The 12,246-nt window shown below is 34.8% G+C and overlaps 1 protein-coding gene across 1 annotated transcript; it reads left to right on the top strand.

Annotated features, from left to right (window-relative positions):
• Positions 1 to 718: 718 nt before the first annotated feature.
• On the top strand, positions 719 to 11,827 carry LOC133526517 (uncharacterized). The gene is made up of 3 exons (XM_061863190.1): positions 719 to 818; positions 4,341 to 4,396; positions 11,520 to 11,827. The coding sequence occupies exons 1-3, from the start codon at positions 749 to 751 to the stop codon at positions 11,673 to 11,675; spliced, it is 282 nt and encodes a 93-aa protein (XP_061719174.1). The 5' UTR covers positions 719 to 748; the 3' UTR covers positions 11,676 to 11,827.
• The last annotated feature ends 419 nt before the right edge of the window (positions 11,828 to 12,246 follow it).

The raw sequence follows: 12,246 nt of genomic DNA, 5'->3' as shown, positions 1-12,246 counted from the left end.
ATAACAAAAAATAAATATTATAGGACATTATTACACAAATTGACTAAAATCCCACAGTAAGCTCAATAAGGCTTGTGTTGTGGCTGGGATATATATATATAAATATTTATGTATACTTAAAAACATAGAAAACACCCATGACTCAGGAAGAAATATCCGTTCTCATCACACGAATAAATGCCCTTACCAGGATTTGAACCTGGGACCATCGGCTTCATAGGTAGGATCACTAGCCACTAGGCCAAACCGGTCGTCTTTATATGAATGTAACCATGGAATATGTGTTTTTAAATAAATTATGTTTATGTTATGTTTATGTAGTTCAAAAGGTTTCCACTAAGATCTAGGTTCCTTCAAACGATGTATTCCGATAATTCTTCGGTTTTGACAGCTCTGACTGCCCGGCCTAGTCAAGATGACCATCGTACATTGACAAACGTTGGGATGACAGATGCTACGAATACATAATTTTGTAAGTTTCGATCGGCGTTTTCTATGAACTTGGCTAGGCCCTCTAAGCGTGACGTCCATGTCGCGTCCTCAAATCATGTTCGGAAAATAAATTCTTAAAAAAAACTTAATTTCTCATTTAGAACATTTTTAACGTAAACTCCTGGTATCTATACTAAATTTCAAAGCGTGTCCTTCCGTAGATTTCCTGCAACCGTTTATCTTTTGTTACGCAAGAATTGTCATAAAAGGACTTTACCGTACTAGCAAAGGATTTTACGGCATTACCTCGAGCGACATGGCGTTGTTAACTGTTGCGGTGCTTTTCTGCGTCTACACTGTCACGGAGTGTGCCAGGGAAAATGAAGGTAAGAAAAGCGAGAGAAGTGAGGCAAAGTCTGTTAAACCATAATAATAGCTAATTTGTCCAAATTAAAACTTATGAAGCTTTGTTTTAAGAACTTTTTTGTAATGACAATTCAATTTTCTAAAAAGCTTCGTGAATTATAGTTTTTCAGTCAATAAAAAATAACGAACAAAGTTTCGCGTGCTTGACTAAAATCTCTTTTTTTACCTCACTAGTAAAGGCTGTCTGTATTATTTCGGATATTGTTTAGTGACAAACTCTCTTTGCATATTGCTTTCAATGTAAGTCACGTTTGTATAAAACTTCCGTTAGAATTTAATTTTTGCAAACAAATTAAAGCAAAAATTGTTTCTGTTTATTCCTCCAGCTTTGAAAACAAATGACAAAGCCACGGCTTGAGATTACTAATTGCGGGTCGCAATATTCGCAATTGTGTCTCCTGTTGTCGAGCGTCACAATTCTCCAGATAAATGGTCACCCTTCAACTGTCCACTACGTGACACAATATGACGCGTAATAAAACCTTCTATTCAAACGAACCCAACTGCAAATATAGTATTATGTACCTTTTCTTATTTTACGACCGCCGTGATTAATTTTAACCTCTTGTCGGGGAAACAAAAGGTATGTGCTGAAATGTTAGTATTTTCTAAAAGGTAGCACTTATAGAAATATTATTATTATTTGACGACCGGTCTGGCCTAGTGGGTAGTGACCCTGCCTATGAAGCTGATGGTCCCGGGTTCAAATCCTGGTAAGGGCATTTATTTGTGTGATAAGCATGGATATTTGTTCTTGAGTCATGGGTGTTTTCTATGTATTTAAGTATTTATAAATATTTACATATTATATATATCGTTGTCTAAGTACCCTCAACACAAGCCTTATTGAGCTTACTGTGGGACTTAGTCAATTTGTGTAATAATGTCCTATAATATTTATTTATTTAATAATTGTAATTTAAATGACAGGTTTAATTTAATTGATAATTTTAATGTAATTGATAACTTTAATTTAGTTGCTAATTTTAATTTAATCTAAATGATAATTTTGTTGGTATTAAGTAAATTAAAAAATATATATTTTTTTTAATTTAATTAATTTATATGTAAATATTTTAATTATTTGTTGTGTTTGTAATATCGATATCTGGTCTGAAATAAAAGCTTTTTATTAATTTATTTATTATAATTCGTTCTACATACATCATTGATCCACATATATGTAAATCTATTTCAAGAAAACTATCTGCTGCCATGTGAGTTTCCGTCTATTGTTGTAGATATCGTGTCAAAGATTACTCGCTGATATTACGAGTCAAGGCACGCGTCTTAGTGTATGACACTTTTATTTTATCTTTAAATTTAGTGTGTCGTTCAAAAAATAAAAAGGAAAAAAGTAAAGATAAATAATTGGAATGGCCTCTGATAAAAACTGTTTGATATAAAACTGAAACTTTTTTAATTTCACGAAAAAATAACTCTTCGCTTATGATGTGATTAATTGTAGTCACATGTAGTACATACACGTCACGTCACAAAAGACTAGCGCAAGGACAAAGAAACGTAGACAATAAGAAGTGTTCTATTGTTTTAAATGGGACAAGATAAAAATGCTTTCAACAAGTTTTTTACAAAATCTTTATATGATTTTATCTACGTTGTAGTTAATCGCATAGATGCTATCCAAAACAATCAGGCATTGAAGATAAATAGTATAGTAGCTTTATATTAATGAGCATTACCTATTTAACAGTACATTCAATTTGTAGTAATATTAAGACGAAACAAAAATACACATGATTATTTAGCTTTTATTATTGCGAAGTTCTATATTGTTTTACGGAAACATTCCTGCACAATAATCCAATATCAAATATTTACACCAAAAGATGCCAAAACAACCCATCAAGAGATCAAATATTTATGAGTCGACTCCTTATGCGCCGTGGTCGCCCGTGGCACATAGCAAACATGCTTTTTGTTTATATTAGGGGATGATTTTATTTTTTTTAGTTCCGTAAACGAGTTATCTCAACTTGTAGCTTTGCCGAAGCGATCTTGCCCTTTTTATATTTTTCATCATTCCACGACCTTAACCCACAGAGGACCTTAGAGTTGTTGGACAGTTTTTTTTATTCCTGACTGAATATACTTCCTCCATATTTATTAATCCGCAGTATTCTTGTGCACTGAACCTGGAATTATTTGGCTATAATTATTGACTGTAAATAATTTCTTAACAGGCCGCGTAGCCAACATGCATTTCGTATACGCTCCAGAGCGATAGAAACGCAACTATCACTGTCGCACTAACATAGAAGAGTGATAGAGAGACACAAGACGTTTCGTTGTCATAGCGATAGCGATTGTCACCTTGGCTAGGCCGACTTGGAAGAATAGCTTTTCGAATCTAACGAAATAACGGTCATTTTTCTATGAAATTCCATTTCGGGAGAAAACGTTTTCCACTATCTAAATCTTAACAAATCACTTTGATTTTGATGTCGAACGCTTTAACATAATATATCGTATATATATATATACTTAATGGACTAAGCTGGAGACTCATCAATACAATTCAAAATATAGTTTATTATTAGTACACCTACAGATATGTCAACAATAGTAAATACAAAGGCCGGGACGAAAGGGGTTGCCCGCCTTAGACCTATGCGATCTCGCTTCGCTCGGCCGTCTATATGTCTTCGGCTGGCAACCCTATATTTCCCGCCGAGGTATGTATAGTGCTTTTCTCAAACATGCAATGAAATAATAATAAAAATAGGATGATGATGATGTAATAAATGCTTTGTTTCATGACCTAATAACCTATCAAGGTTTTCAGTGCGTGCGGTATTACGACGACATTAGTACGACGCACACCATTCAGGACGCTTTTTTTCCTTTTTTTTTTTTCTTTTTTGTGATTTTTTATTATTACTAAAGGGGAACAAAAATTTGATTATTTTTGCGCTACCACGCACGGCTTGGAAGATACAGCCCTATAAAGATTTTTCTCAAACATGCAATGAAATAATAATAAAAATAGGATGATGACGATGATTGTTTCATGTCCTAATGTGATAGGTTATTCAGTGCTGTTTTATTTTCTTTTTTTTGTATGAAAGTCCATTAACGACCTCTTGTCCTAGCCGCACCTGAAACGTCATACTTCGAAGCCTTATTATAAGGAACATAACATCAATATTTCATTGCATTTTGAGAAAATACATTTACATATATAGTCAATGTGATATTTACAACCAATATCTTACAATAATCGGAGTCTTCAACTGAACAGCGCACAAACAAATGAAAAAACCACTAATACAGATTTATTTGTGACATACTTACCCCCAACTTTCTAGTATAGTTTCATAATGACCTGGCATTATGTCAGCTTCTCTTGATATTATCAAGCATATTTGTTGAATAAGTTTTGCTTATTACCAAATAAAGTTCATTTTCCAGTACACCGTAAGAGACTTTTCAGGAGTGCAATAATTGTAACATTATTTCAGATATCAGGATCGCTGCACCATCTTTAATACGTCTGTGCCATGACGTCAAACATAAGGTATGATTCTGTTCAGTTTTTATTATAACAATGATCAAAAGTTGGTCTATGAGAGACTAAGACAATTGCACACCTACTCATATTGCTGCCCGCTGCTTAGAAGTATGTATAAATTTGATGTACCTAATTTAAGAGTCAACACATTGTTTCAAATCGACAATTTTTTTCTAACACAAATAAATATACTTATTTAAATAAAAGCCTCTAAAATTGACTATTCAATGGCGGTAAACAAAAATGCAGGTAAACTAAGTTCTAAGTGGTTAAAAAAGGTATTATATTTTTATTTATTTAATCTTTATTGCACAATACATGAAGGTACAAATGGCGGACTTAATGCCTTAAGGCATTCTCTACCAGTCAACCAATGGGTTAAACCAGAAAGATAAAGTAGGTGGTAGGTGGTGATTAGGTAGGTGGTAGGTAGGTAGGTGGTAGTGTCTTTAGTTATTCTCGAAGTGTTTCGACCGCTTCATTACGTTGCTTTTCCTATAGAGTCAACAAGCATTTCAGCACGAATCTCGCATTTTTAATGGCATTGAATGTTTAAAAAATCTTAAATAAGTGCAGTCCCGGTAATGAAGCGTTTAAACCGTCAGAAAATTATCCTGAAAAGGTTTGCTTCAAACGAAAAGTAACAGTATTGCATTGTATTGTATTGTATTTACAGTATACTCGTAATACCTACAGTGTGGAGATATTTCGCCAAAATGATATATTTTGTCGATGAAGCGGGCATCGTATCAATAGGGTATTTGACTACTAGTCAAATCAGTTTCTTTTTCGAACTGTCAAAACAATGGAATTTATATGAAACACTAGCAAATGACGTCGCGGTCAAGTTACCTACTCTTTAAAGTTCTATACGAATTATAAAATAGAAATAGTGTCTAAAAATAACTGCTTCGTTTCTCGATTGAGGTTATGGTGCTTTATTTCATACATAGTGGGAAAAAAATATTTCAAATACAGTCAAATACCCCCTATATATGTGTTTTCATACATACGCATATAAGTCTGTAGAACAAACTGTGATGTTAATATTGAGTTATCAGATTTTGTCCTGCCAATTATCGGCTTTAGTTCGCATCTGTCATTCTAATATACAAATACAAATACAAATAATTTTATTGAAACCAGTATAAGTACAGTGTTAGCACTTAAAGACTAAGGATTAAGGATAAGGATCCTGTGTTTCAGGCAGAATAGGACCATATTAATTAATTTGTAATTATTCACTTAATTATAATTATAAATAGTACACAATAAAAATCTGGTAGGGTGATAACCTTAACAAAATAACTTATTTAAGTATTCTATATCAAAGTACAGTAAGAAATCATTTTACGACTATTAGTAAGTTCTCTGTATCATCGTATGTCATTTTTTGAAGGGCGCGTCGTAGAATATTCTTACAACCAACATAGCTAAGAGGGTATAAGTCTAATTTTGAATTTAACCTGTTGTACAAATAAGGGCCCAAAAAGACAAAAAATCTAGAAGAAAATACGTGTTTTCTTTGTACGGTTTGTATACATATAATATCTTTGCGCCTTTTGTTAGTATATGCAGTGTTGAAAGGAATTTTGGTGTGCTGCTTAAGTGTTGAGCTTAATATAAATAGTTGACGAACAGTTAGTACTTCACATGCTTTATAAAGGAGTTCAGTGGGGTATAAGAATGGGCGGTAAGTAGCTACCTTTAGTACAGCTCTCTGGGCTCTTTCTAGGTTTATTAGTGTTGTTTTAGCTGTACCACCCCAGGAAGAAATACAGTAACTTAGTATCGATCGACACAGTGAAAAGTATACTTGCTTGATTAAAGTTTGATCACCTATCGATCGAAGTTTTTTAAATACAAATATTAATTTTCGAACTCTATTGCACAATGCTTCAATGTGATTTTTAAAAGAGAGAGTTTCGTCAATAATGACTCCCAAATACTTAATGTTGTCAGTAATAGCTATAGATGGGCATGTACAGGGCTTATTTGTTTCGTCCTCACAGTTATGTGCGTAAAGTGTGTGATTATTTGACATTGGATCTGATTTCCGCATGGAAAAGCTTATAAAGTTTGTTTTGTCAGAGTTCAGTGTTAGTAGATGAAGTTTTAGCCAGTTAGTTACAACATTGAATCCTCGTTGTGCGTACTCGTAAACCTCGTTTGTTGACTTTGCGGAAAAAAGTAGCGCAGTGTCATCTGCGTAGGAAATGATTTTGCCACTATCTATCTTTAGATTGCATAGGTCATTAATGTAAATTAAAAATAGGGTAGAGGCCAAAACGCTCCCTTGTGGCAAGCCGTAAGATGTGTTTTCTAAATCTGAGCTGATGATGTTATCTATTTTTACGCATTGAGTTCGTCCGTTTAGGTAGCTCGCGATTAATTTGTGCTGTGTGCCCCTAATACCTAGTGATTCAAGCTTGTGCAGTAAAATGGAAATAGAAACGGTGTCAAAAGCTTTTGCGAGGTCCAGAAAAATTCCAATTGTCTTGTTACCCTTGTCTAGTTCCTGAACTAAATAGTCTGTCAATTCGTGTACAGCATCTGCAGTTGATAACTTGGACCTAAAACCAAACTGCGTCTTTGACAAAAAGCATGCTTCTCCAAATATTGCACAAGTCTATTATTAATAATTTTTTCCAGAATTTTTGATGTCGCTGGCAAAAGAGAAATCGGTCTATAATTTGTTACTTGAACTTTGCTTCCAGATTTATAGACAGGGATTACAACGGATTTTTTAAGACATTTCGGAAATATTCCTTCAGAGATGCACTTTTGAAATATATATGTTAGTGGTGGAACCAGGATATGTCTGAATGCCTTTATTATTTTGTTCGATATGCCATCCCAACCGACCGCGGAATCGTCTTTTAGGCTCATGATAATCCTTTCAACCTCAGCTTCATCCGTGTTTAATAGGACAAATGATTTCGAGGATTTATATGTACTAAAATGTATTCTTGAGGGGGGTGAAGACGGATCCTCCTGGATTTTATCAGCCAGGTTTTGCCTATGTTAACGAAAAATTCATTTGTGCTATTTGCAGCTAGCAATTCAGACGGGCCTACTTTCAACAAACTTGCAGATGATTCACGTTGTTTTGTTGTGTATGTTACGTTTTTAATATATTTCCAAACAAATTTACTGTTTTTTCCAGCAATTTCCAGCTGTTTTTTGTCGTAGTTTGTTTTTACGTTTTTCAATAGGTTGTTACAAAAATTACGATATCTTTTATACGACAGTTGCAATATAAGATTGTCTGGATTTGCTTTAGCTTTCAGGTGAAGTTTATCCCTGTGTCTCATGGATCGAAGAAGTCCTGGGGTAATCCATGGTTTTATATTAAAATTCTTGCTATTTAAACGTGTATTATAAGTGTTAAGTAATATTGCTTGTATTATAAGTGTTAAGTAATATATATTTATTATTGACTGGTGTTTTCCATACTGTATTTTGTGGAAACTTTTTAATGGCGCTGTAATTATGAAATATGATGGAATTACTTGCAATTACGATAACGAAGCGTTTGAGATCCCCATAAAAACATCCTGGAAAGGAAATGAATTACAAATCATACACTTTACCTATACTCTACACGAGCTTATTTTTTCCTTGAGAAATAAGGAGTTACATAGGGCCTACAGATAAAGTATGTAAGTATCCCTTGGGATAATAACGTAAACCTATACCTTACAAAAAATACGGGTCAGTCCACGCCTGGGCACGTTGCCAAGTTCGGTGGTAGCGAATGGGTGCTTCGATTGACAAAATATTTTTCTCCTCTATTATTTTTGTTGTTCGTATTCAGTGCTCAAACAGCGTGTAAACAACCCGTTTGGAGGAATATTGTGGTATAATTTATCATACTTTAGACATAAATAGAAAAAACACACCAGTAGGGCTAAGATGGTCGGTTCTTTATCATTTGTCACCATGCCTGTCGCGTTCTAACAAGTATGTAAGTGCGAAAGTGACGGGCATAGTGACAAACGATAAAAATGGAACCATGCTACCACTGCTGTACAAGATCAGATATAGTAAATAACTATTTTTAAACTTAAGCTAACCTACTAAATATGGTCGTCTTAGCCAACTTTAAACGTTTAAAACTTTCGCGTTTTGAACACATATGAAAACATAATTTTTAGCAGACCATTCGCCAATTTATTTTGTCAACCTTTATTTCCGACCTTTAAATAGGGAAGATTTAAATTATCGTCAACTTGGAGACCAGGCCGCATAGCCAACGTTACAATCGTTAACGCTCCGTAGTGTATCGTAGTCATCTCTCTCTATCACTCTTCCATATTAGTGCGAGTGTGACAGTTGCGTTTCGTTCGCCACGGAGCGTGAATGATAGGCACTTTGGCTACGCGGGCAGGCCGCATAGCCATGCGCATGCCAGCGATGGAAACGCAACTGTCACTGTCGCACAAATATGGAAGAGGGATAGAGCGACAAAGCGTTTCGTTATCGTAGCGCAAGCGATTTTCACCTTGGCTAGCCAAGTAAAATGGATTGGAAGTTAAATCCAAGGGATCTATCTTCGGATGAATGCGAATGTTGTGAGTGTTGCGTGTGTGGTGGGTGGTTTGAATTTTGTGATCTACAACCAATGTTTTCATTACTTGACATCGGGTAGCTACATAAATATCTATTTTGACATGTTGATGGGACATCAGTTATCCGAGAACAAGACCCGCTAAAATTTACCTATAACTTAATAATGTTAGCCAACTTTATTTAACTCCTGTTTTTCGATAAAACATTATTCTCTGTTTTCTTCTTTTCTTCATAAGCAAATGGACTTTAAGCAGGCCTTTATATATTTTAATCAATGTTGCTGATCAGTTTCTCTTCCTTCCAATCTCTTCAAAGAATCTTAAAAAGGGTTCGATCTGACTAATGGACGTTACGTGACGATCTGTATCGAACCGTGGCTGAAACGCTTATGAAAATTACGTGTTTAATTAAGCGTTATAACGGCCCGTCGCTTATTAAAAGTTAATTTTGACAGGTTAAATTTAAACTAAAATAAAATAAAATTTGTTTTTATTAACATGGCACTTGGATTAAATGAACAGTACTTATTTACAGTTGTGATATTTCCTAATTTTAGAGCCAACATTGTTTAAAATTGTTTTTTTTTTGACACAAATAAATATATTAAAATAACAGCCTGTAAAATTTACCTTTTAACGGCGGTAAACTAAAATGTAGGTAAGTACACTAAGTGGACAGATTTCGAGAATAAATTATAATTATTTAGTGGTGAGATAAGCTAAACTAGCATTAGCATTCAATGAGTACTTAGTAGTGATTAAAATGTGATTTGTGTTTACCCGTATATTTGTTAATTAATCTGTCGGTAGTCGCGAAAATTACCCTACTCTCCTACCCGCCAATTCTATAATGAAAAAGTATAAATATATATAACTTACCATAGGGTGGATGGATCATTTTTGCTGTGGCGGTTGAAACATATTTAGTTCGAAGGCTACTTGTTAAATTAAGATTGTTTAAGAGCGTTGAAATAGGAACTTGCAGTAAAATAAAAGTAATTGATTGCACCAAGGACTTTTATTCATCACACATCTATCTCTAGCATATTTATTGAAATAAATGAAAGTTTCATAATTGCAACCTAAGCGGCGCGACTATAGTCCCAACTTTTGTTGCCTAGTTATTGACCTATTTTGCGTAATTTTGACTAATGTCTCATCTCCGTGTTTCGGTTAACACTCGGGCGTGCCAAACGCGACGCGGGTTGAGTCTTGAGTCGAATCGAACTATAACCGCGAAAACCGAAATTCGCAAATTGCGGGGTTCTTTCTCTTTTACTCTCACTAAGACGTGATTAGAGTGACAGAGAAAAATGCCCGCAATTGACGAACTTCGATTTTCGCGGTTATAGCCCAGAATAAAACTATGAACTTCCGAATGACTTCCGACGTGACGTCGCATCACATGTTAATAGTGTGATTCTGGTCGTACAACATAATAGGCTCAATTTGATTCGACTCAAGACGAGTCGCATCGGGTTGCGTCGCGGAACGTTTTAATGTGTTTCGGCCTTTAAGAATAAAAGTAACGCGGTACAGTGTAACGTGATTCATTCTTTGAAAGGTAAATACACTTAGAAGCAATGATGGCTAGTCACTTTGCACGTGAATTTTCATACAAAGTGACCCGGTGTCATTGCTCTAGTATATAGGTTGTCGTCTCCTGTACAAAGCATGCGTAAGTTGTTTTCTCCCCAGATTGAATCTCATCAGCCACACCGACGCTTTAGGGCGAATAACCTCTGTTGAAACATGCAATTGAGAAAGCAATCTTTCAAAAAGGTTTTCCTTTTTAAGGTATTCTTTTAATAAAAATACTTGGAAAAAGCGAATCATAATTCTCAGTCAATAAAGTATTTATCGAAGCACTTAATTATTTTTACCAGGGTAAACCTCTGTTGCAACAAAAAATAGCTACTTGTCTGAAAGATATTTACTTTGTACAGCTACTTAGAGAGCAAATCAATATTTAGGCCCGTTTCTTAGGGTTACGTACCCAAGGGTAAAACGGGACCCTATTACTAAGACTCCGCTGTCCGTCCGTCTGTCTGACACCAGGCATGAACCGTGATAGTTAGACAGTTGAAATTTCACAGATGATGTATTTCTGTTGCCGCTATAACAACAAATACTAAAAAGTACGGAACCCTTGGTGGGCGAGTTTTTTAGTACCTATTTAAATTATGTCTGACTTCTATTTCAGTTTATAATCTTTATTTTCCGTTTATAGGTTTATTTCGTATAAAACATAAGAATAAGAATTAATAGGTAATAGGTATGTAAAAACTATAAGTTCATACATACGTTTTAGCTCATTTATCCCTTTGGAATAAATATGTGATATTTATACATTTAATTTTCTTATTTTCTGCCTTGTTATTAAGTCAATATTACAAGCTTTATCCGATTGGGCGGTGTGTTTTAAACAGTTAATTTATTGTATATGTGATTGAATCAAAAGTATGAATAAACACCATTTCTAGTTTTGAAATACCCGTACAATTCAACGATAAGCGTTCTAAGTATGTTTTAGTAATGTGTAAAACGATTGTCGACAGCCATTCTTCTGCCTGATCTGCAACGGTTTCGACTTTTCCTGCTTCTCCCCTGCGGAAACTACCCAACGACCGACAGAGCCTTCTACACAACCCTCTACTACTGTCATTGCCACTGCCGGGACTACTGCTGCTCCTGCCGAAGAACAAATGGAATAAGCATTACAATAACCTTCAGATCAATTCGAACGTGCTGACATCAAATCCATATTGGAATTAATACTTGGGCGGACAAGTCTGAACGAAATGAATGCGCGGATGAGGTCTGATGTCAGGGCACGTTCAAATTGGCCTGCTTCTTTTTTATGGCATTAAGAATAATATGTATTGCTTTAACGAACTTAATGAATCTTAGCCTGAGCTACGAAGACGTTTTTATAGTTTGAGTTGAATAATCTCTGTAAGACTTACGGATTAGTTATTATAAAATTGATAACGGTGATCAACGTTTCAAGATTGAATAAAATAGGTGAAAATTTGCGTAAAGAATTTAATATAGGAATCATTCAATGCCATCAGTATTTAGTAGGTATACTTTGATTTAAACTTTCACGGTTTTTACACATTATTATTTAACAAAACGGGACTTAATCGTATATAAGTTTGGTTAAAGTTTAAATAGCCAGCCAGTCTTCTCCAAGATCACGGGCACAACATCGTCCTCAAAACGTCGGAGGTAATTTTAAAAACTCGTTTTTACGCGGGCTACTTTTATTCATGCATTGTAACA

This window comes from Cydia pomonella, chromosome 16 (genome assembly GCF_033807575.1).
Source record: "Cydia pomonella isolate Wapato2018A chromosome 16, ilCydPomo1, whole genome shotgun sequence".
Lineage (NCBI taxonomy): Eukaryota > Metazoa > Arthropoda > Insecta > Lepidoptera > Tortricidae > Cydia > Cydia pomonella.
The sequence above is the reverse complement of the archived record's forward strand: the minus strand, read 5'-3'. Positions and strand labels throughout refer to the sequence as shown.